Source organism: Chionomys nivalis, chromosome X (assembly GCF_950005125.1).
Source record: "Chionomys nivalis chromosome X, mChiNiv1.1, whole genome shotgun sequence".
Taxonomy (NCBI): domain Eukaryota; kingdom Metazoa; phylum Chordata; class Mammalia; order Rodentia; family Cricetidae; genus Chionomys; species Chionomys nivalis.
In genome coordinates this window covers 81,064,012-81,091,903 of record NC_080112.1, presented here as the reverse complement: position 1 = coordinate 81,091,903, position 27,892 = coordinate 81,064,012, and the positions used below count along the sequence as shown (strand labels likewise).

The 27,892-nt window shown below is 32.3% G+C and overlaps 1 protein-coding gene across 1 annotated transcript in view; it reads right to left on the bottom strand.

Moving 5' to 3' along the window:
• The window catches only part of LOC130867349 (uncharacterized), a 425,312-nt gene that overhangs the window by 250,919 nt on the left and 146,501 nt on the right, over positions 1-27,892 (bottom strand). Inside the window, exon 8 of the mRNA XM_057759223.1 lies at positions 5,010-5,093. Within this exon, the coding sequence (XP_057615206.1) occupies positions 5,010-5,093 (84 nt within the window). The remainder of the gene's footprint in view (positions 1-5,009; positions 5,094-27,892) is intronic.

Below are 27,892 nucleotides of genomic sequence, written 5' to 3'. Positions count from 1 at the left end.
TCTCTACCTCGATCCATCGCCAGATGAATAAATACTAATTTAACACAAACCACTCAACTTTTAAAGATAAATAAACTATATCAGGAATGTTTAATTTCCATTTTCCTTTAAAGCTGTCTATTTGGCATGACTAATTAGAAAGGTAAGCTTAGCATTTATCATGCCTTATATACTTTATAATTTTGACACTATGGAGTTTCTATGAAACTACAACCAATCATGTTTGTTATTCTATAAATGTATGTTATATGATAATAAAATTGATACTATATGCTTTTATAAAATCTTCATTTAAATGAGGTGGCTAAATAGAATGATTTGTATTTCTTAATGTTACAATTTAATGTTAGTTGATATAAATTGCAAATAAATAACTCCATATGGTATCTGAAGTTGTTTCTAATAGAATATCAGAACAATTTTTCTTTACTTAATATAGCTTTGTAAATGTTTCCAAACTTATTGCATGAAAAGATATAGGTAATAGATATGCACTGTACTGTGGGAAATTTACTTTTTACATGTCAGACTGGAGGTTTGAATATCTAATGAACAGGTGTACATTTTTGTCAAAGTGGTCAGAAAGTATTTTAAAATGTGTTCTTTGTGTGTTTGAACACTGGAAGACTCACTAATTCTATCTCTCTAGTAGAAGAGTCTGATGTCTCCTCTTTTTGCGTAGAAAAAAAATGGAGATGTGTTTACCATAGGAAATTTTATCTCTTGTATTCTGAATCTGGTGGACCAAATAAGGTATTTGATTTACTCAAACATGTTCCTATGTTTAGTCCCTTCCCTCAGTCTAGTATACCATCAACCCCATACCAATCTATATAGACATCTACATAACTACCTATCCACAGGAAGTGATAGTTTTTAACAAAAATTTCTATTGGCCCTGAAAAGACTGAATTTTTGACACACATCACAGAAAAGCTAATAATAAGTCTTGAGTTAATTTTTAACAGTGTATTAAATCTGCTGTCCTACTGTGTACTCAGCCTGTACAAGTTTAGCCTGCCTTTAAGAAATTAATGTAACCCACAATATAATTCAACTGAAAAGAAAAAGAAACATATCATCTCATTAGATGCTGAAAAACCCTTTGACAAAATCCAAACCCCTTCATGATAAAAGTCTTAGATCAGGGACACAAGGAACTTATCTAAATCAACTTAAATGGAGAGCAATATAAAGCAATTCCATTAAAATCAGGACCAAGACAAGGCTGTCCACTTTCTCCATATCTATTCAATATAGTACTCAAATTTCTAGCTAGAGCAATAAGACAACAAAAGGAGATCAAGGGGATTCAAATTGGAGAGGAAGAAGTCAAATTTTAACTCTTTGCAGATGATAAGAGAGTTTAAATAAGTGACCCCAAAAATTCTACCTGCAATTCCTACAGCTGAAAATACCTTCAGTAATGTGACAGGATACAAGATCAACTAAAAAAAATCAGTAGCCCTTCTATGTACAAATGATAAAAGGACTGAGACAGAAATCAGAGAAATATCACCATTTACAAGAGACACAAATAATATAAAGTCGAATGGGGGTAATGCTAACCAAGGAAGTCAAACACCTATATGACAAAAACTTTAATCTTTGAAAAAAATGAAGAAGATATCAGAAAATGGAAAGATCTCCCATGCTCTTGGATAGGTGTTGAAGGAGCAGTGGGCTGCTTTTCGTCCCGCCCGGCTCCTTGCCGCCTGGCTAGCTTTACCCGAAATAATTTTTACAAAGAACCTAAAATTATACAATGGAAAAAGACAGCATCTTCAACAAATGGTGCTGGCATAACTGGATGTCAACATGTAGAAGAATTCAAATAGATCCATATCTATCCCCACACACAAAACTCAAGTCCAAATGGATCAAAGACCTCAACACAAATCCAGTTATACTGAACCTGATAGAAGAAAAGGTGGGACATATCCTAGAACACATAGGCACAGGAGACAATTTCCTAAATATAACACCAATAGCACAGACACTGAGAGCAACAATTAATAAATGGGACCTTATGAAACTGAGAAACTTCTAGAAGGCAAAGGACAGTCAATATAACAAAATGGCAGCCTACAGAATGGGAAAAGATCTTCACCAATCCCACATCAGACAAAGGACTGATCTCCAAAATAAATAAGGACTCAAGATACTAGATATCAAATAATCCAATTAAAATGTTGTACAGATCTAAACAGAATTTTCAACAGAAGAATCTCAAATGATCAACAACCACCAAAGGAACTGCTCCCCATCTTTAGCTATCAGCAAATGAAATCAAAACGACTCTGAGATACCATCTTACACCAATCAGAATGGCTAAAGTCAAAAACACCAATGATAGCTTATGCTGGAGAGGATGTGAAACACTCCTCCACTGCTGGTGGATGAGCGAACTTGCACAGCCACTTTGGAAATAAGTATAGCAGTTTTCAGAAAATTGGAAATCAGTCTAACTAAAGATTCATCAACCCACTCTTGGGCATATACCCAAAGTATACACACTCATACCACAAGGACATTTGCTCAACTATGTTCATAGCAGCATTATTCAATATAATCAGAACCTGGAAATAACCTAGATGCCCCTCACCCAAAAAAATAGACAAAGAAAATGTGGTACATTTACACATTGTAGTACTACTTAGTGGTAAAAAAAATGACATCTAGAAATTTGAAGGAAAATGAATGGAACTAGAAAAGCAACCATCCTGAGTAAGATAATCCAGACCTAGAAAGACAAACGCAGTATGCACTGACTCATAAGTGGATATTAGACATAAAGCAAAGCATAAACAGCCTATAGTCCATGACTCCAGAGAATCTAGGTAACAAGGAGAACCCTAAGAGAGACATATATGAATCCTTTTGGGAAAGGGAAATAGCTACAACCTGAGAAAATAGGGAGCATGGGGGTGGGGGAGAAGGAAAGAAGGAAGAGGAGGGTAAAAAGAGATGGGGAAGGAGAAAATGAGGGAACAGGATGGTTGAGATAGGGAAAGGACAGCAAGGGAGAGCAAGAGAAGTGATATCTTGATTGAGGAAGCCATTGTGGGGCCAGCAAGAAACTTGGCACTGGAGAAATTCTTAGGAATCAACAAAAATGACCTCAGCTATGACCCTAAGCAATAGTGGAGAGGGTGCCTTAACTGGCTTTGCCTTGTAGTCAGATTGATGACTACCTTAATTATCATCACAGAAACTTGATCCAGCAACTGATGGAAGCAGGTGCAGAGAGCCACAGATAGGCACTGGGCCAAGCTTCCAAAGTCCAGTCCAAGAGATGAAGGAGCAAAAGTACGAGCAAAAGGGGTCATGACCATGATAGAGATACCAACAGAAACAGCTGACCTGAGCTAGTGGGAGCTCACAGACTCTGGACTGACAGTAGGGGAACCTGAATAGGACCAAACTATGCCCTCTAAATTTGGGTGACAGTTGTGGCAGTCAATGGGAACCTTGGCAGTGCGACCAGGATTTATCCCCAGTGCATAAACCGACTTTCTGGAGCCCATTCTCTATGGAGGGATACCTTGTTCAGCCTAGATATGGAGGAGGGCCTTGGTTCTGCCTCAAAGTGATGTGCCAAGCTTTATTGATTCCCCATGGGAAGCCTTACCTTCTCTGAGGAATGGATGGTCAGATGGGAGAAAGGTGGGGGAAGTGGAAACTGGGATTTGTATATAAAATGAGAAGAGACTTTTAAAAATAAGTAAATTAAATGTGTAATCAATGTAACAAACAACTTTACTTGTCTTGGATTTTCTATACAATCAGCTTTTGTAAACTACATTAATGTAAAGTTTTAATCTTTTATTATATTCCTGTCCATGCCCTGACCCAGAGTAACACACGTGTATATGCATGTGTCTGGTTAATCAGCTGCTGAAAGCAGTCAGCAGCTTGAAAGCAACCTTATATAACAAATATCTACCAGAAATATTGAAAAGTACCTGTGGATATATCTTGAAAATGTGTGTTTGGAATTTACTAATCTGTGTCAGTTTTGTCAGTAAAATCAATTCTTCCAATATAAAACTCTGTTATAGATTTCCATAAAGAAACCTCCCTTCCCCCATGCTGTGTTTGCGGTTCTGTACAATAAATCCAAATCAAAATTCTTTATTAGGAACAGATAGAATCCACAGGGGGAAAAGTAGAGAGTTTCAGTTTGGGTTCACTCTTGGTTAAATTAATCCAAGAGAAAGTATGTTTTTATTTGTTATGCATTATTTATTTTGGTGTCCCAAAGGAGGAACATTTCATGAGTTAATGAAGCACACACTCACTCCATCTGGCTATCTATATCTCTGTCTGTTCGTCCATTCTTTCCTTCCCCATCCATCTTTTCATTCATTCAACAAGCACTGATGCCTTACCTTTATAATATTATTATTAAATATTAGAATTAGAGAGTAATAGGAAAAAAGTCACAAACTGAGTGGAATGAAGCATGATGAGCTCATTATCAGTACTATGTACACAGTACCATGTGAAAATAAGGCACACACTGATTAATTTTGGACAAAATTTCACAAAAGGACCAATACTTGAGCTCATGAATGTTGGAGAATGAAAAATAATTAACAAAGTAGAGAAAGAAAGAAAAGAAACCTAAGCATAGTAGAAAGTTATTAAAATGCCCAAAGAGTTAGAACATATGGAGTGAATATGGGAAAATTTATAATGTGGCTAGCAGATTCCAAGACAGGTAAGCAAGGGAGTTTAAGTTGAAAGATGCTAAAAATTTCACAGATGTGTATATTATGCTAAGGTGTTAAAGTTACTAAAATCAACTTAGCTACATAGATATTGGGCTCATGAAAGTAATTTCTAACAATAGTTAATTGTAGCATGGCTTTATTTATACACAAATAATATTATCAGAGGACAGGTTTTATCTAGGTCTCTAAATTTTAGTGGAACATTTATTAAGCCATTAAGTTTATCTCTCACAAATAATTTTTCAATACTTGCAATGGATTTAAGATACTTACCACTGATAGTTGTTGAGTGAGTGGAATATAATCAGGTTTACATTTCACTGTAGAACTCATTGTTTCAGGTTCAGTGGTAATTGGCTAAAAGCAAAAGTGAGATAAGTTAAAATACTATGACTTATCTAATATTAAAAGGAAACCATAACTATTTATAGTAGGTACAGAGATTTGAATTAGTATTCTTAATATTTTTAGGAAAATTGCAATATCATAAACACATGTACACTGGTACAGATACATAGTGCATGAAAAATGAGAGCTTCCTATAAGTTAGACATTATTCTGAGGTTTTGGGGCATGTTATCTGTTTAAATCTATATAACAAACCACCTTAGGAGGTAGGTACAATTATTACAGATATGAAGAAACCAAGACATGGAGAAATAAAATAATCTAATCAAAAGTTAATTCATGGAATAGAGTTTTTATCTCAAGAAGTCTAAGAATGGAGTCTACACTTTTAATCACTAAACCAGTTTAATAAATGTTAGAAGTCTTAATTAAACAGAATGACATGAAATGGTTTATTTGAGAATTTTACTATGAAACATAACATATATCAGGTTTCATTTTAGTATTTTATAAATATTAACTTATTTAGTATGGCTTCATGTTATATTAACTTTACTTGAACATCTGAATGAGTATATTATATAAAATTTATTATATTGTCTTAATCACCCTTGTACTAGAAAAATTGCTTTACTACCAAACCTAAAGTAGATGAAAACATCAAAATCTTTTATAATCAATAAAATAGAAACCATAAAATATCAAGATTTAATCATGCATAAATAAAAATCAAATAACAAATGAGTAGTAAGAGTAAATGATTAAAATATTTCATCAAAGAAAAGCTCAAGAACAAATGGCCTGACTGATGATTTCAACCAAACATATAGAAAAAAGTTGTATCACCAATTTTTCTTAAGTTGTTTTGTGAAATTTATCAGAAACTATTTTATTTTCAAATTCGTCTTAGGAAACCAGACCTTCTCTGAGACCAAGTCAAACAACTGAAAGAAAACAACATAAAGGAAAGCAATGAACCAGCACTCTTAACTAATTTAAGAATTTTGAATGAAACATTAACAAATCAAATCCAAAAGAGTATGAAAAGTTGTTCACTATAATCATGTAGAATTCACCCTAAGCTCCTAAAGAGGCTCAACATGAATGAATAAGAATGGTAAACACATGTGTAGAATAAATAATAAAACCATATTATTAATAAATAATAAATAATAAAATAAATAATAAAACCATCTCTGCAAATATAAAATTCAACTTAAGAATGCAAAAAATTAGGTACAGCAGGAGCATACGTCTATATAATAAAAACAATAAAAATAAATAAACAAATAATAGTACACTGAGTGGCTAAAAGCTGAAAGCTTTCTGACTTAAATCTGCTAAAAGCCAAGGATGTGTATTATAAACTCATACATTTAATTCAACATGCTACACTAAGTACTAGTTTGAATAGTAAACATAAACAAATAATAAGATAATAAGAGTTTTCCTAAGTCAATCTCTATTTGCAGATAGATATGAATTTATATATAAAAATTCCCCCCAAAAATCTATTAGAATTAATACATGTGTTCTTATTCTCAGTGTTGAAGATTGACCCTGGGACCTCACACATGTTGGACAAGCATTCTACCACTGACTTACATTCCTCCTCGCTAATATTAATAAACTAATTCAGTCAAGTTTGACTTATATAAACTATATATAAAAATCAGTAGCATCACAATATGCCACTTACAATAGCTATAAAAATAAAAATATTTCTGTGTCTAGGTTACCTCACTCAAAATAATGTTTTCTAGCTCCTGCAAAATTCAAGACAATTTTCCTGCAAAATTCAAGACAATTATCACATGTACTCACTCATAGGTGGTTTTTAAACATAAAGCAAAGAAAAAAGCCTACAAACCACAATCCTGGGAACTTAGACAACGAGGACACTTAGAGAGACTTTTAAAGATCTAATCTACATGGGAAGGACAAAAAAAAAGATCTCCTGAATAAAATGGGCACTTAGGGACCTTAGCGGAGGGATGAACGGGGGAGGGAGGGGAGCAGAGAAAAATGTAGAGCTTCATAAAGATCAATAAAAAAAGAATAAAAAATTAAAACATTTGTCAATAGATTTAACCAAAGCACTGAAAGACCAGCAAAACTGAAATATGGTATATTACTAAATTGTAAAAAATAAAAGGTCAGTTCAGGCACCCTCTCCTCTGTTGCCCAAGGAACAAGCTGGGGACATCTCCTTGGACACCTGGGAACCCCTCTAGAGTCAAGTCTCTTGCCAACTCTAAAATGGCTTCCTTAATTAAGTGCCTGAACTGGCCTTATCCTATAGCCACACTGATGAATATCATGCATATCACCATAGAACCTTCATCCGGCTATGGATGGAGAGAGAGACAGAGACCCATACTGGAGCACTGGACTGAGCTCCCAAGGTCCAGATGAAGAGCAGAAGGAGGGAGAACATGAGCAAGAAGTCAGGACCACGAGGGGTGCGTCCACCCACTGAGACGGTGGGGCTGATCTAATGGGAGCTCACCAAGGCCAGCTGGACTGGGACTGATGGAGCATGTGTCAAACCAGACTCTCTGAATGTGGCTGACAATGAGGGCTGACTGAGAAGCCAAGGACAATGGCACTGAGTTTTGATTCTACTGCATGTACTGGCCTTGTGGGAGCCTAGTCTGTTTGGATGCTCACCTTCCTAGACCTGGATGGAGGGGGAAGACCTTGGACTTCCCACAGGGCAGGGAACCCTGACTGCTCTTAGGACTAGAGAGGGAGGGGGAAGGGGAAAGGGGGAAGGAAATGGGAGGAGGTGGAAATTTTTAGTAAATAAATAAAAATAAATAAAAAAGGCAAGTTGTATTATATTTATAGATTGTGAGACAAATATTAAAATATCCATACTACTCAAAGCAATCTATAGATTCTTGTCCATTTTTGAAATTCAATCCCTCTTGTAAAACCAATGATTTTTTTTGGGACAGGGTTTCCCTATAAAGCCTTGACTGTCCTGCAAACTCGCTGCCTTGAACTTATAGCAGAACCTGCTTTTGCCTCCCCACATGCTTGGATTAAAGACATGCCCCACCAACACCTGTCCAAAAATACCAGTGATATTTTTAGCATGATGAAAAAATCCTAAAATTTTATTGGAACCACTATTACTTTAAACAGTTAAAGTAATCTTAAGCAAAAATCGTAAACAGAAAACATTACTACATGATGCTTTGGTAACCAAAACAGAATGGTATTGACATAAATCAGTGAAGCAAATAACCTAGAAGTGAGTCTACACATTTAAAACCAGTTGAAATTTGACAATCCTAAAATCCCCCATTGTAGAAAGGATAATATTTTCAATACGTGATAGTGGGCAAACTGGATGTCCACATTTTGTTTATTATAAAGCAACTCCTACTGTCTACTAGCTACAAAAAAAATCAATCTAAAATAGCTCAATATCTTAAATGTAAAGGAAAAATGTGAGAAACATTTCAAGCAAATGACAGGGCAAGGTTTTTTTGAAGTTATCTCAAAAGCGTAGGAAATAAGTGTTTGAAAAAGACAAATGGGGGATGGAGAGGTGGCTCAGAAGTTAAGAACACTGGCTTTTCTTTCAGAGGACCCAAGTTCAATCCCAGCACCTATGTGGCAGCTCACAATTATCTGTAACTCCAGATTCAGGGGATTTAAAACCCTCACACCAATATCCATAAAATAAAATTAAATTATTTTTTAAAATAGACAAATGGTATTCTATCAAATAAGAAGTTCCTGAACAGAAATCACCAGAGTGAAGAAATAACTTACAGAAATGGAAAATTATTTAATATTGGTCATCCAGAAAATGATTGTGATATAAGAAAATAAGGAAATCCAAATCTCAGCAGCATACAAATAGATCAATTAAAAACTTAGCATTTGCCTCCAAAATCATTTACTATAAGAAATGAAAATGACCAATATTAATGAAATATATTCAACATTATTAATAATTGGGAAAATGAAAGCCAAACAAAAATGGGATATCACTCTGTTCTAACAAGTATTTTATGATAGTTACTACTACCATAAGATAAATGATGACACATGAGAATATGGAAAAATGTAACTTTTGAACGCAATTAATGAGAATGTAAATTAGTACAGTTATTACAGAAGAGAATATGGAGGTTCCTATAAAACACACAAAACAAAATATAAAACAAGACTTTTGTAAGACCCATTAGTTCTATTCCTCACTGTACATTCAAAGGAAAATAAACCAGTATGACAAAGAGATAAACTCATCCCAATTCATTGTAGCACTATTATCAAAAGCTAATAAATGAAAATAACTTATATGATCATGAATGGGTAAAGTAAATGTAATATGCACACACATACAATAATACTATTCGGTAATAAAAGATGTTATAATTTGTAACATGTCATATGAGATAATTCAGGCAGAGAATGACAAGTATCATTTGATTTCACTGATGTGGAATCCAAGAAAATGTATCATATATAACAAGAAATAGAACAGTGGTCATCAGAGGCTGTAAGAAGAGTTTGGGAAAGGTTGACAACTGTATACTAAGCTATATTTAAATGGAAGTAGTAAGTTCTGGTGTGCAGTTGCATACTAGAGTAGCTAAAGTGATTATGTTATAGTGATTATATAGTTACTTTAGCTTCTCTGTTATCAAATTTGTGATGAAAATATTTAAAACCTAGTTTCTCAGAAAATTTTAAATATATTATATATTTTTAATTGTAATCATACAACCATATCATTAGTGACCAAAATATTTTAGTATAAGTATTTAATATCAGGAATAGAGAATTCATTAGCCAAATAATTATACTCTGAACAGTAGAAAACATACTTTGGAGAACTTACTCCATGTACAAATAAAGTGAACTGACTGTTGTATAATGTGCATACTGTGACTGAAAATGTTCTGAGCACCATTTATAAATGAAATTTAATAAATAAAGAATTGGGCAACAATGATTTTGAATTCTAGTTCACATAATTACAAATAATATATATATTATAGGTCTTGGTTTCTTCATTCATAAGATGCTATTAAGACCTTCCTCACATATTTGTTTTATAGATTGAATAAGATGCTCTGAATAAATTGTTTTATATATGGATACCACAAACTGATGACTATCCTCTTTTTCTTCACAATATCAAAAAAGGAACTACATTAATTTATGCTTTAATGGATATTCATATTGAGGAAATGACCTTAAACATTTTAACATAAAGAATGTTAGTAGAGTCCTTACTCTGAACAATTCAAGCATGCTTTTGAAGATTTGAACCCACTATTTATGGTGGATAGTTATATTTCATGGCAGTGTTGCAGTTAAGAATAACAAAGCAATGCTGGGCTGGAATTCATTGGAAGAGTGCTCTCTCAGCATTCATAATACTCTAAGAATGACAGCCAGCATAACCCAAACTAATAAAAGCCTTAATATAATAGTAAACATAAGTTTATTGATTCATTCATATTATGGATTTTAGTTATCATGCTGTCTTTTGGTTCACTTCCTAAAACTGCCCTCAGCCATTCTACATGATACTTAAATTCAATAATGCTAATTGACTAATAGTTCCAGTGGTTTCAGAGCACTGTTTTATTATTAACAGGAATTCTCAAGATAAAACAAAATGCTGAGTAATTAGAGACTATTGAAAGGTAAAATATCCTCTGATCAGCTGAAATTCCATTTTCAGATTATCATTTTAATTATATGCAATAATAGAAATCATGCATTTATATAGCTGAAAGATTAAAAATAATGATCTACTTCCATACTGAAAATAGTACTCAGGAAACTAACTTTTACAATGTATATGGATATAATATACATCCTTTATACCACCTTTTAATGTTAGAGTGTGACAATTTTACAATACACACTTTCTGTAAAAATAAGTCACTACCTTTTTATTTCTAAACTTATTTTCATATTTAAGTTAATAATATGGTTTGAAGCTAAATATTAGGCCTATGAATATCTTGGAAATGATATTTCTGTGGATAACTTGGAAAAAATCAGTAAATATATGTACTAAATGTTTATGTGAATTCATTTGTGCAAAATTTTAGCTTTTCCATATGATTTTAAACTGATGAAAAATTGAAGTCAATTTTATTTCATAAAAAAATAAGACGTAGCCTAGAAATATTCCAAATACTATTTATTTTACCACATATAAATATACTTTAAAAATTATATTATACATAATATTTTACATGTCAAGTAAGACATGTAGCTTGTGATTATGGAATGTAGTCTACCAGCTACCATATAAAGTATACTATAGCAATAGAACTAGAAATTAGGCAAACTATTTTCCTCATGACTTCATTTAGTCAAATTTTCTTTACTTCAGATTAGTGTTTAACATACTCATATTTTTGACTTGCTTAGTTAATGAGCATTTTCCTTTTTAAAGGTGTACATTTTCAGTATTTTCCTTTTACTTTAAATTAGCTATCCTTATAAATATACTATGCCATCAAGCACTCAAGAACAATTAGTAATTATTTTCCTATGAGGAGTTTTTCAGTCTTAACAGACATGCATAACAAGCTACCAAAACAGACTTAAAAGAGACACTTTGGAAATTTATTTCTATCTGGTGGCATACATCATAAATAAATAGACAGAAAAAATTTAAAAGAAACAAGCCAATTTTTATAGTAAATACTAACCAAGAACTAATTAGATTGCTAGCAGCTATACTACATTATTTTTTCTAGAATTTTATTCCTAGCATATATTTAGGACCCTATAAATGTTTGCTGAACTAAGTTGATTATAAAATTAAAGAGCTGAATAAGTGCTGAAGTAATAAAGCAACATCAGATTAAGGAACACTATAGGAAATACATTGATAATGGACACATTTCTTAAAAAAATTCTTCCAGTGAAATTAGGATCAAGACACTAATACTGCATACTGTGAAGCATGGAGATATTCTCTCAAGTTTTGTGTTAATATATATGAATATGAGGTTACCCTAACATGTATGGGATCCTACAAAATTTAAGAACTGAAAGTAAAGGGGATGACAACCTTAATCCTTGTCTTTATAAATAATGTTAAGATACAGAAATAGTAAAAAAAGAATTTGAGTTCACACATAAGAGATATTATAATGATAAAAACTTTGACTACTACACTTCTGAACCAACTGTCAGGGATTTCTTGATAAAGGATAAAGTGTCACTATACAAAAGACATAATCATTTGGTGAAACAAGAGTAAGACGACCATAAATTACAAGATGTGTTATGTAATTTCCCTCAGGACACAATTGCTTCCAAGTGCTCAGTAGCAAGTTTTTAAATTTTTAATGAATGAGATTAAATTAACAACTGGAGTTTTTTTTTTTAATATACTAAAATTCCAACGAAAGTATTCTTGTTCAGTGTTTGTAGATAAGCACTTTTTTTTTAATGTTACAGGATCTGGTAATTGGAAGTGATGCTTACTGTGCTAAAAACAATAATGATAAAGTAAAACATTTTTGAGCAGATTCTTCTTAGAATATATATTTAAGACAGAAGAAAGGAATAGCAGTCAAAAGCAAGAATCATAGGAACCAATATCATTATGAGGAAGGAAGTATATATAGCCTAAGAGTTAAAGTAGGCTGAATAATCTTAGATAGAATATGGTAATAGACATTTCAATGTAGTAATAATTTCTTTAGAAATTTTATTGTTATTGTTTGGATTATTATTATGAAGATTTGACGTTTTCAATTGTCTGCCCAAACCTCATATTCCCCTATATTATTTTGTGAAAAGTTTTGTAGAGTATGATTATTTCTCTAATCTATATAGAAAAACATACTAACTCAATAAATATTAATTACCATTATTTTTACATAACTAATTAACAAAAGCTTTATAAAGTACTTTGACAACTAGATTTAACCATTGGTAAGAAATTGGAAAAAGCAAAAATCTCTAGAACCGTTTGAGAAGAAGAGAAGAGCATTAACAGCAACATAAAATACAAAAGACAGTAGTACACAACCCATAGAATTTTGATTTAATTTGCCTGGCAAGAAACAAAAGAGACTCTGGACACGATTTAAACATTTGATTTTTCAAGTCATATTTCTGCTCTAATGTACATACAGAAAAAAATGACTGAAGTCATTTAAACTACTATTTTCAATCACATCAAGAGTTAGACTTCAAGATTATAAAAATGAAATATTTGATTTAAAGTTGGTGAATGCTATCAATGCTCACTATATCTCTCATAAACACAAACATATTCACATGGAATCTGCACGGATATAGCAATGCACAAAAGCTGTATATATTTACTCCCAGGGCTGAGAAAATATTCAAAAAGCACTCATAAAGCTCCTAAACTCTTAATTATCAACTAAATTGAGGATCTTGGAACGTATGAATACTAAGAACAGAAATGTCATCTGATTACTGCAGTTGATTGTTTCTCAAAGATACCAAATGCATCATAAAAGGAGTGGACACATTATTTCACCTGTATTCTCCTAAGAATACAATCTGACCATTTTAAGTTATGCATCTTTAGCCACTGTAAAACCATGTGTGTAAATTTCTGTGAAAATATCTATCATTTACTTTCTTTTACTCAGAGATTCCTTAACCATTTGTAGAAAACATTATGCACTTTCTGCACATATCAGAAATATATGTCACCAGGAACACACTAAAGCACACAAAGGAGTTTGAAATTATAGCTTTGATCATCACATAATAGTCACATATTTTTTTCCAATTTGACACAAACTGCATTTTTTTCCACTACTCTTAGATCTCCCCTATTCCTACTCTTTTCAGTATCATATTGCCATAGGTACTGAAGAATATTAAAGGAGTTCTTATGATTGAAAGAATACTTGAAAATTATATATGCTCGTGTGTATAACTAACATCCAATATGCATAAGCAATGCACACAACTCAATAACGAACTGAAAAATAGTCAATTAATGGCGGAAGAACCCAAAATAGCCACTTTTCTAAAGAAGACATAGAAACAGCAAAAGCAAATATACTCATCTTAATTAATCATCAGAGTACTGCAAATCCAAAACTAGTCAGTATTAGCCCACACCTGCTGGAATACTATTACTCAAAATACTAAAATTACATGTGTGTTAATGTAGATGTAAGGAAGTTAATCATTTTTCAATGCTAGTGGAAAAGTAAGATGTTACTACTATCAATTAAAAACACTATAAAGATTCCTCAATTGATTAAACATAGAAGTATCTACTTGTACTGGTTAGTATTTTGTTAATTGACACAAGTTTGTCATCTAGAAGAGTGAATCTTAATTGAAAAGCTGCTTCCATTAGACTTCCCTGTAGCAACGTCTGTGGGATTTTTGTCTTAATTAGTTATTGATGTAGGAGGATCCAATCTAATGTGGTAATGCCACCCCTGGCCAGGTGGTCATGGTTTATATAAAAAGGCATGCAGTACAATCCATGGGAGCAAGTCAGTAAGCATATTTCTCTAGTTAAAAACTATTGCCATTAGCACTTTAATATGCCATTTATACCTATATTTGGGCTTACAAATTGAGCATCTTATCATCAAAGGTAATCCTGGTGAATTAATAATCCTTTCATTCTTTGACAATAACTATATTTATGTCATGACTACATATCTAGGTATACAGTTGAAGAGTATTTTCTCTACCTGAAAATTATAATGAACACACACAAGCTAGTGAGTGATTAGGCATATTTGTAGACATAATAGGTTTTTGTGTTTCCAACCAAACATAATTTCAAGAAGGCAGAATAAAATCATCAAAGTGCTACTGAACACTGAAAAGGCCATAGGCAGACAGCATCATTATGTTCCCATTAAATTTATTTCCAGTAGCTTAAGGAGCTCTGGTTCAGCTCTTTTGACCATGTGTTTTGCCCAACAGACTTGAAAAGCATGCCCTCTCCAAAATGAAATTATTTACTTCAGTTCTGTTAGGCAGTAAATGGTTGGGTAGTTACTTAGCTGCAAAATGGATCAAAAGTAAGTACTTTTTTACATTTCCAAGTCTAGCATGGAACAGAAAAAAGTCAGATTTTTAAGTAATAAAGTTATTGTTCTACAACTTCATTTGAGACTGTTAAGTACAATTTTGACTTCACAGTTATTCCTAGAAGCAAAGTGTTAACAACCTTTATTTTCTACTTTCCTAAACACCAAGCCTAGCCTTCAATTTTATCACTGAGTTTTACTCAGCCTTTATAATTTTAAAAACAGTATGTTAATAAAAAGACAAAAAGAATATGATCTAATAAGAATAAACTTAGAGGAATTTGGCAAGGCCTAGTAATTCAGCTTTTTTTGTGGCATATAAGTATATGGCAGGGCCCACTGGAACAACAGATTTACATGTCTTCAAAACAGGCAGATCAAAGAATTCTTTTACTCCTATGCTATAGGAGAGAAATATATATGGTCAGAGAGTGACCACCTGAAATTTTGTTTCCTTTGGTTGAAAATACTCAGTGTGCCAAGATGGTATATGTTGGGATATCATGTTCTGAACATCCACCTGATATCTATCACATTCATTTCATCTTTTCCTTTTCTTGCTGCTTATATCGTATCAATCACAGTGAATTTTTTCAAATCACTTAACATTCCTAATTGCATTCTCATTTGGGATATGACCTATCTATTGAAATTTGAAGTCATTTAGTAAGACAAAAAAATTAAAACACCACAGTGATAGTACAAACTGAGTATCTTAAATGTTAGCTTTTCTCTTGCTTCCTAGTACTCAAGAAAAAAATTCCATTTTCCATGCTCTCAGTTCTTATTTGATTCCATTTTATTATGTTATTTCCCTATTTGAAAATGGTATACGACCTGATAGTCTACAGATACAGATTTGTTTTATACTGTCAACTACCTTAGCGTTTTCATAACCTACATTTCCAGTTATATTTCTAAATATCTTTAAACGTAAATTATTTTCTTTAACTATGTTATACAAATAAATATATAATCATTACAAATAAAATGCATGCTTAAGCTTGTTTTTGTAAACAACCTCCCTTCCCTTTTATCTATAAATTGTATGAAATATTCAATAAGTAAGTTCCAACAAACCTCCATTACCAATTATCATTAAGGAAAAGATAATGTAATTTACAGTTTTGACTTTAGAGTCTGTCCAACTCTATTGTTTTATGTAAACCTTACATATTACTTCTGAATTCATTCTACTAACCAGTCAAGGGACCTAGTCACTTAGTGGGTCTGTAGCAGTAATACCACAACAAAACAGATTGGTATAAAGTCCTGGAAGAACAGAGGGGATATCTAAATTCAAGAGACATACATGTACCCTCCTTCTGTGCTGAGAATGAAAGCAACTAACAGAGAGGAATAAGAGAAGCATCCTAAGGTTCCATCTATCCCTCCCAAAAGTTCCTGGTGAACTGGTTAAATGGTCTCACACGTAAATTTACATACCCTCTGGCCTTTTTCTTATGGTTTAATATAAATTGTTAGCCAGTCACAGAAATGATTCTAGAATAATTTGCTATTTCAAAAGCTCTATCTCTTCCATGGAACTTTCTAACTTGTAAGTGAATTTCATCCTTGGGATATCTGGCACAGGAGATAAGTATTGGTGGTCACAGCTAGGGAGCTGCTACTAGTATCTAGTAGTTAGTATCTAGTGGTTACTATCTAGTGGATAGTATCTAGTGGTTACTATCTAGTGGTTAGTATCTGGCTGCTACTAGTATCTAGTGGTTAAATATTCCATGTAATCTCTTTACGGTCAGTATTATCTGACCAAAAAAAGTATTATTAAATCACAATTACTAATATTACTAACCAGAAAAACTGTGTTTATAGCATTGCAAAATATGGTTGTTTCTTTTATGTAAGATACAAGATGGCTATATCTATATTTACTGGCTTTACCCCTTACATATAACTGAAACTCAGTTTCTACATCTACAGTATGGGAAACATAGCTGTTCTTTCTTTATAGAATTGACATAATAACAGGCTACTGAATTTCAAAATGCTGTATAAATTTAAAAGGACTAGAATATATGAAGAATGACAATCACGAAAGTGGAAATTTTTGCTAATTTTAAAAATCCCAAACACAACTCTAAATCATTCTGAAGGGAACTATACAAGAATAGAGAGGAATACAATTTAACTTTTTGGCTAAACTAAAAAAAAATAAATTTATTTTAAGGTTCATACTAACTATAGGAATACATATAAATAATTCAGATAGACAAGGATATATATCTAATTGCATATGCAACTAGAACATAGTTTTGTAAGACAAATGTTGATAAATACTTTTCAATATGCTTATTTTATTCTTTTCTTTTAGACTAATTTTTAAATTATGGCATTTTCTTTTTTAAATTTATTTATTAAAAATTTCCACCTCCTCCCATCCTCCCGTTTCCCTTCCACTCCCCTCACTCCCCCTCCCCCTTCCTCTCCATTCCTAAGAGAAGTCAGGGTGCCCTGCTCTGTGGGAAGTCCAAGGCCCTCCCCCCTCCATCCAGGTCTAGGAAGGTGAGCATCCAAACAGAGTAGACTCCCAAAAAGCCAGTACATGCAGTAGAATCAAAACCCAGTGCCATTATCATTGGCTTCTCAGTCAGCCCTCATTGTCAGCCACATTCAGAGAGTCTGGTCTGATCACATGCTCATTCAGTTCCAGTCCAGCTGGCCTTGGTGAGCTCCCATTAGATCAGTCCTACCAACTCACTGGGTGGACGCACCCCTCGTGGTCCTGACTTCCTTGCTCATGTTCTCCCTCCTTCTGCTCTTCATCTGGACCTTGGGAGCTCAGTCCAGTGCTCCAATGTGGGTCTATATAATTGTATTGTTGATCCTTCCTGTTACTCCTTTCCTTTAATCTGTCCAGCTTCTTTCCATTCTTCCCATAGTAGTCATCTACTAACATTCTTTTCATGTGTATTTATATTACTTTCTTTTTATAAATCTCCATTTTCCTTAAGACCCCTTTTCCTTCTTATGATCTCCTCTCTAGTTTCCTGACTTAACAGCTACACAAATTTATACACCATAAAAATTAAAATCAAGGATATACAGATTAGGTAGAACATGAAGCATTTGTCTTTCTGAGTCTGAGTTAATTGTCTTAATATTAATCTTCAGATTCATTTTCTTCTTGCAAGTTTAATGATTACATTCTTTTGGCTGCATATAATCCCACTCTGCATATATGCCATATTTTTATCATCCATTCATATACTAATAAAGTTCTAGGTTTCTTAAATTTCCCTACTGAATGAAATAGTTTATAAGTATATATGTCTGAAAGACTATGAGGATAAAATTACTAACTGGCTTATATTCTGTGTCATTACACAGATTCCAAGACATTCTGATCAAATATGAAACAAAGGAATGTATTAGCTATTTTTTGTATGTGATGTTTAAGCATGTTCATGTGTGTGCATGTGCACGGTGTATAAGTTACCACGTTTTGGAGGACAGGATAATCTCAATTTACATTCCTTAGTACCTAGGCACATTTTTTGAAACAGAGTCGCTCATGGGCTTCATGGGTAGGCTAAGCTGGATGGTCAATTAGCCCCAGGGATCCAGTCATTGCACTCATATTTGTTTTTATAACAGCTTTAATTTTACGTGAGTTCTGGTGACTGAACTCAGGTATTTAAGTTTTCAAAGCAATAACTTTAACAAAAGAGTTATTTTTTAAGTCCCTAGTTGTTGATTTTTTTTTTTACTGAAAATTGTTGTTACTGAATTTTCACTAAGGAAAATGTATTCTTTATAAATTACAAACAAAATCAGAATTCTTGTTTCAGAAGATGAGTTATGCTGAGAAATAACTGAAACAAATCAAATCAAACTAATGGTGGACCTAAACAAGTTCTTAACAAGGAAACAATAACTGTTAGATAATAGAGATAATTCTATTATTATATATAAGGTACTTATCTAATATTCAAAGCAGACATCAGACCTTTTAATCATATTCCATTTCCTTTCTTTGAATATTGATTACCTAATTGTATTTTATATATTTGTAAATAAGGAGCCTCAAACAACCTTCAAATTCACTTTGTTTTCAGGCTAATTCTTCTCAAACTAAATGAATAAATGCCAGTTCAGCACTTTTTAATCAAGTAGAATAGCCTTAGTGTGATGTAATTATTGACCTACATGTATAAAAAGATGTTTTATTTACTCTCTTTATTTCATGGTATTGGAACTCTGACGACTATTATGACCAGAATTTACAAAGTAATCTTAAGATAATCTCTAAATGACATTTATTTTTAAAGTACAAAATCCACTTCTAATAAACCTTTCCTTTTGTTTGAACTCAAGGGGAAAATATCTTTTTTTTTTTTTTTAGTGTAGCCCCATTCAAATTGTTATACTTAGTTAGTATTTTCATTTCACCAAGGGGGACAACAATTGTTTATTTGTTCATAATGACCAAATTACAATTACACAAAATAACAAAATTAAACTCCTTTTTATGGTTTGTTATTTTATTCATTTTCTTTAGTTTGATTAGGTGCATGCTCTAGACCTTAGCTTTTCTTTGAATTAATTTTGAAATGCTAATATATTATTTTCAAATTTTTGTCCTTCATCAACACTATTTGTTATACTTGAGATTACTTTTTAAGCCTGTGCTATCATCAAATGAAGGAATAAATAATAGTGCAAGACGATATGCTGATTGCAGTAAGGTGTGTCAAAATCAAGTATGACATCATTCTTGCCGTATTCAAAGTCAGGGATGTAGCTCAGTGGTAGAGGCCTCTTTGTTATTCACAAGGCTCTGAGTTCCATCCCCCATTATTCACATGTACATGTGTGCACACACATAAATACATACATACCATATATATGTATGTATATGTAATTTAGATAGATATATAATTATGTATGTATGTATGTCTTTAAATTACTTTCTACATGTTTCTATGCTTACCCTCCCACTAGACAGTGCCTACTCACTGACAACTGTTGCTGTACAGCAAACAGTGAATTGGGTCGGTTCTTGATGTGATTAGGAAAACATCACAGAAGTTAGAAAGGACAAATGCTGAAGCTGGATTCTGATCACATCACTCTTTTGTACAAAACTCCCTAGGGTCTACTCATTAATGTAACACGTATACTCTTCTGCCTTCTGCCATGTATAGAAAGCATATTTTCAGGCTGAGTTAATTCCAGGTATCACATCCTCTATCAGCCCAACAGCCTGCTTTTCCCTGAATGTATGTTTAACCCCAAACTACCAATCTCTATTCATGCATTGCTTTCTTCCAACTGCCTCCTGTTTACTTCCAGTGTATCTGCCATTCTAGTATCAATTACACTATTTAGAATTAAAAAGGGGAAAATATCTACTTAAAAAAAAACTATTGTCAGCACAGTGACAAACAACTTAATGAGATCATATTTAGAATAACTATGATAAAAGTGGTAAACTTCTAAAGTTATTGAACAACATGCGTAAATTGTTGAATTTGATACTTTAAAATTGAATTTTTCCATTTAGGTCATAGTTAAGTATTATAATAATGCTTTCAAGGAATCAGAAGAAAAATGCAAACTGATTATTTAGAAGGTTAAATGGGTTATATTAGTTCATTAAAGAGACTATATATTCAAACTTTATCTAATTTGATGTTGGCTTCATAGATAAAACTACAATTTTATACTAGTCTTTTTTGGTAATTTGATCAGAGAAATTGACTTTTTTATTTTAGTGATGTAAAAGCCAGTTTAAATCCCTAAATATCTATCCATTAAGCAGAAAAAAAAATTCAACACACATACAATTGCTTTGTTAGGAATACATGTATCAAAAAATCCTTATAAAATATGAATATTCATCCAAACTTTTTGTACTCATTACCCTATTACTGGTGAATGATACTCAGGTGAGAAAAAGTTTGATAAAAGAGAATTTAGAAAGATTGGAAATGTGACTTTCTGCTCAGAAGATCAAATATAATGGATTTGTTCTTTTGCTGAACATTATTTTCCTTAGAAAAAACATTTCAATTCTATAAATTATAAATTGAAAGATTTCTGCTTAGAAATTGGTCTTAAATAAGAGTCATACATTCAACCAAGACCCAAATGTATCAAAACAGTTATTTAGTAACACACACACACACACACACACACACACACAAAATGTTGAATCTTTGTTAAGACACTCCACCTTCATACTCTACCAATCAGTAATGATCAACATGTATGTGAGTCTTACTGATCCTGGAACCCCATTATAAGAAAATTAATCCAGTTATTTCTAAACTATTAAGCAATACATTCTACAAAACTTTTCTTTTAATAATAAATTTACTCTATGTTGTTTAAGTGCTACTTAATAGCTATCTTGGGAAAAATACTTCATTACATCACCAAACTATAGCAACCTGAATGACAAATTGATAGTACTACTTTTATTAGAAATTTTATTCTTTGAGAATGTCATACATGTATACAGTGAAATAAGACAATACTCACTCCCAATTTGTCCCATTAAACCACCCCAAAATGTCCCTCCCCCAACTTGATATTTTCTTTCTTTTTCTTCTTCTTCTTCTTTTTTTTTTTAAATAAACAACTAAATTCTGAGGAACTACTGGAAGTTGATAGCTGCTGGAGAAAAGAAGGAGGGGAAACTGATAGTCACTATTTAGAGCTACAAAACATTTAACACCTGTCTTTGTCGAAGTACCTGCACTAACAGACTTGAAGAAACTCTATGATAGTATTTGTGACCTTACAATAATATTCTTAGGATAAACAAAAACATTCTTACAATGTCTTTCTGAAAAAGTTAAAACTTCAGGACAGCTTAGTATTTGTTTGAGCCTAAAACCTAGACATAAGTCAATGGGCACTTGAACATTCTCTAAATATAATTATTTTAAAAGTTTGATATAAATCATTTCTTGCTTGTTGAAGTATTATTTACCACCTACAACTCTGACTTTTGTGTCAGCTCTTAAATAAATTCATTCAATGAAGTAATTCTTTTTTTCTAGTACATGTAGAACTAGTTGCTTAGCTATGATGGTCAGTTTGACCCTACTTACACCTCTATCTCCTGAGACAAAGACAGCACTGTTTTTCCCTGGATAAATACCAATTACGAAAGCCAAATAGTCGCCGGGCGGTGGTGGCGCACGTCTTTAATCCCAGCACTCGGGAGGCAGAGGTGGGCAGATCTCTGTGAGTTCGAAGCCAGCCTGGTCTACAAAGGGAGTTCCAGGACAGGCTTCAAAGCTACAGAGAAACCCTGTCTCGAAAAACCAAAAAAAAAAAAAAAAAAAAAAAAGAAAGCCAAACAGTCTATTCACATGTACCAACACCACTTCTTTAGGCTATTTTGTATATTTTCTTTAGCATATCTCCAGCATCTGTGAAGGTTTTCTGCTTTTTGTTTTCTGGAGTTAAACTCACGGCTTCCTGAGGTTTCTTCACTATTCCATAATCATTACTGAACATAATTATTTGGTTGTTTGTTTATCATTTTTAATAAGAAGTGTCTGATTTGGACATTTTTCTTGAAAAGGTGCAGCTAAACACTTGATTTCCAAACTTATTATCTTATGGAAAAATTAAATTTTCATTATATTTGGAATATTTATATTTTAAAGAAAACATTGGTCAGAACTTGAGTTAAAATTATTACATAGATTATTTTCTGACAACTCAGGTGTATTCATAGCATAACTGAGTTGTGGAATAATTTTAAAATAAAATCTGTCAATGATGAACTTCATGACTATCTCTGATATTTCCCCATGGTATTTTATGAGACATTTCCACTTGTTTAAAGTTGTTAAAATCAAAGGAATATTTAAGATTTTCATAGTTCTTAAAGTTAAAGTTGTCAAAAATATCTTGACTGAGACGTTGGGTTGCAAAGTCAGGTAGGAGGCTAAGAAGAAAAAACACAGGGTTATCAGTGCTAAGGTCATTTAATAAGTGACATGCAAAGTTCATTTACGTAAGTACATAGAGATTTAAAGGTCATCTATTGTACCTCATTTCCATGTAACTCACAACCAAGAAAAATCAATTTGCTAGTAGATGATATTTGTCTATTAGAATGATGATGGTGGTGGTGATTTAACTATTACTAATGGTGTTGAGCTAGGTATGTGCTAAATCATTGAGCTACTATCTCAGTTCCAACATTTAAAAACTGTCTTTGATTTTTACATGTATAGTAAAAACAATAACAAGTCAAAAAGAATTAGTTTATAAATGTACAAGTAGAATATGTTTATATCAAAGAAAAATGAATGAAATTTCTGTTTTGCCTAGATTCTTGAAAGAAAGAAAATTGCGTTTATGTGTTCTGTTATTTTATAACTTAGGAGATGATAATTAAAATCAATTAAATAATATTATTAATACTAACACAACAATGTTATTTTATTACTTCCTTATTGAGCAAAACAGATATTAGTCAGAATTGCCAAGAATTTGTTATAAATTGCAAATTTTTGCCCCCATCCTTGCACAATATGATTTAGAAAAGGTAAAAAGTTCAAGTATATGCATTTGAACAAATGTCTTTACTGTTTCTGCTACACACAGTCCACAGTCTGTACCTTGAAATATAACAAAGTAGCTAGAGCAGGGTTAAGACAAACACCTAAAAACAAACTGCAAGAGAAATCTAACATTTATATTTAAAACTAATGGGATCCAATAAATAGAACTAAGAAAAAAATATCCAGATAAATTTTAGAAAAAAATCAGAGAATACATCCTCACAAAACTGACCTAATACAATTTTAAAGAGTAATGATCAGCTGCATTAAAAAAAAATAAGAGTTCTAAGTTTTAGTAGAACAGTTGTTGCAGGGAATTTGATTTCTGTGACATGAGCAGTAAACAGGAAGTTACAAAGTCATAGCATATTGTCAGTCTAGAAAACTAGAAGATTTATAGAAGTCTAGAAGAGAAGAAGATAGTCAAAAAAACCAAAAGAAGCAGAACCAAGTACTATTTTATTTTGGAGAAAGGCAGAATAGAAGTATGCCTATATATTGGAATGCAAGAAGGACATGTTAAGTGAAAAGAGAATTGAAGAAGTAAGCAAAAAATAGGAATAAAACAGAAACTGACAGACATGGAAGATTTAAAGAATTATATTTAGAAATGAAAATAGTATACTCTTCTGTAACAGAGAGTGAAGTAATGTTTGTGTGCAAATATAGTTTAGCTTTGTAATTTTGAAGCTAAGAGATTTACATTTTTAAAATTGTGCACAATACTATAATTTTTAAAACTGATTTAACTTTCTTGAGAAAATAACATAATATTCTTCCTAATCTCTATTAATTTTTATCATCAAGCTATATATTTTACATGCCAACCTTCTGTGCATTAACACAGTTTTATCATTTTCCTTTTAAACATAGCATAATTTTTCAATGTGTCTCTTTTAAGTAGTGTTTCTCCTACCAAGTAAGTGTTCTTTTTCTTAATCAGACCATTTCATTTTTCTTATATTTAAGGTTGTATTTGCTACATATGGACTTCAATTTGACACTTTAACAAGTGTTTTCAAGTTTTCTTGTCTTAACATACTACTACTTGCAAATCATTTGTTTTTCCTTTAGTGATTTTCAAAAGCATCCACTGGCTTAAAAAAAAGAAAAAAAAAACGGCTTTTCAAGTTTTTGGATATTTAAGAGATAACAAAACACTTAAACTCCATTCAACCTCCTCCCCTCCTTTTCAGCTGCTATTGTAATGTGTTTGATTTCTACATCTTTTAAGTCCCATATCAGTATTATCATTTACATAGAAAATAATAATTTAGATGTACATAAATATTTACCATTTTTTGCTGCTCTTCATTCCTTTCTGCATCCCCGAGATTTCCATCTGGGATCATTTTCTTCTGTTGAAGAACAACTTTTAATTTGGGCATGCTTATTTTAAATTTTCAGTATATTTTTTTGTCCAAAATGTTTTTATTCATTTCCAGTCTGTAGGATAATTTTAAAGGACATAAAATTTTATGCTTGTAGATATTTCCTTTCAGTACTTCCAGTCCATTTTTTTTCTTGGAGTTATGACCAGCATTCCATTACTTCTGACATCACTGTCTTCTGGCTTGCATTGATTTACAGTCTAGGTTTTCTTTCTTTCAAGGTATTGGTCCCACGTTTAATCAAAGAATGGTAGCTCTCCAATGCCTCTGAAGATTTTTAATACATCAAGTTTTCCTGGTTGATCTCAGTCAAAAGTTTGTCAATCGGCATAAAGTTCATCATTATTCGAAGCATTCTGAAAACTTCATAAGTGGCCAAATATTTTGGCTGAAGAAGGAAGGAAGGCCACATGCTGATATTGAATGAATTTCTAGAGTTGGACAGGGGCCATTTTTAGAGACTGGTTAAATTTTAGAATAGATTCTGAGACAAGACAACTGACCACAGGTGATTAAATGGATAAACAGATGATATGGATGATTCAATGGAATCTGATAGGTATTAGTCATAATCAAAGGTACAGAAGGGCATAGTGTGTATCTGGGCTTCAATTTAAAAAATATTTTAAAAGGTAGAGTAATAATTCCTACCTATCACAGTTATTCTGAGGACAAAATTGGATTGTGATATGCATTTCAAAGGAAATGATGATTGAAAATTTAAATTATGAAGTAATAACTATTAACTTGTTACACACATGCAGCCTTTAAAATTGACTAATATGTGAAATGAGAGCTCATCTCTTAGTGAAAGGAAAAAACTAAATGTGACTGTTTTTAAGATTGTGAATGTTCTTTAAAAATTTACTCATATAATTGGCATTCACTAATAATTCTAATAGCACTAAAATTTATATGGTAGAGAGGCTGTGGGAAGGCGAATCACAGGTTATAGATTACTTGACATGAAGTCATGAGAGAATAAGGTAAAATGAGACTGAATAGGAAGGGAAGTAAAACGTTTAGGAAGTTATTCTGTGGGTTCTAAATTTATAATATAAAAGACAAATCTGACATTTAACAGGACTTTTTCCCTCCCCATTTTGCTATCATCCCTGAGTTATAGATATAGAAGTTGTATTGGAAGTGTATCAGCTGATAGAGTATCCCATGATCACTTGTTCTCTGAAAACTTAGGGGCAGCTCCAATTATATACATTACAATATTTATGGGAAGTTACATTAGAAAATGGTAAAAATGCTTTATCTGGCTTGTTAGAAAAATAAAGGAGATTTTTTTCAGTGCAAAAAAAATAAATATGGGCAGCCATACAACAATTTCTAATAGAATTAGTTTAGGAAAGTTATGCTATCCAGATTAGCTACTAATAAGACTATATCAGATTTATTTATCCAAGAGTTACTTCCATCTGGAATTTAGAAAGCCTACTGTCTGTTCATGGGCTCCCACTTCATCTCCTAAGTCTTATTACTTGAATACAAACTATATGTCAGCTAAATAATTCTCGGCTTCTCCTTTTGAGCAGCAACAGCATATTTAAGTTAAAAAGTTTATAATTGAGTTCATTATTTGCCATTGTAACATGGAAACAGAATCTAAAATCCAAAAAGAGCAAGCATCTTTTTGAAGCTAGATTCTAGATTTCCACAATGTAGTATAATGACTCATTTTGGAGACACAAAACACTCTTTAGATGACGCATTTTTACATGAAAAATATCTTATAGTCATTCAGTACTTCAACTACACATTTTGTAACTTAGAAATAACCCCACTACTGGACTTCACAACCGAGAAGCTCAGGGAATAGCCTTTGGAATTTTAAATATTAAAAAAATTACTGAATATGTTTTTTATTTAAATCATTAATTTGATTATGTCTTGATTTTGTTTTGTTTGTTGTGCAGTAAGTCTAAACTTTCCTGCTATCTAATCATTTCTTGGCAACTCTTTTATATGGTAAACAAGATTTTTCAACAAGGGAAGATGGTTTACAGCCACATTTATAATTAGAAGTTACATAATAAATTTCAAAGGTACAGTTAAACTTTGTCTCTAATATGTTAGGATTACTGATATTGAGAATCAGCATATTTTCTCGGAATAGATTTCACACTTGACTGCAGGATCACTGATAACTTAAAGAACTGCAATGGTCACCACAGTCCCAAGAAAACTATGAATAAAAATATCATAGAACACAAGTTGTATAAAAATTTTGGAATATCACAAAAATTTTGCCCTTCATAACCCCCCATTAAACTAAATAGTCATAGTTATCTATACATTAAGTGTGTAAAAAACTATATAAAACAAGGCATCTTAGAGGAAAGATGATTTTGATGAGATGTTTGAACACATAATGCCAAGGCATCAGAACACGTTTTCAGATGTAAGATAATGTTCACAGACAAGGTAGAAAACTCAGTACTCACTCTAACAGGAATATAGAAATCGTTCTATTTGTGATTAGGTTTATTTAGCCATCAACCTATAAGAATTCAAACCAGACATGGTAATATACACCTAAAATCCTAGCACTTGGAAAGTGGAAACAGGAAGATGAGATGTTCAAAGCCAGCCTATGTTATGCGACATTTTCAAAGACAAGCTTAGATTATATGAGACCACACCACATAAACAAACAAACCTAAAACAAAAGGCATGGTACAATTTTCTAACTTTTTAAACCACAGTAAAGTAATTAATATAATGTAATCATGAATTCTTAATGAGATGTAGCAAGAATAATTCAGGTAGTGATATAGAGGGAACCATGGTAGCTTAATATAGTCCTTGCC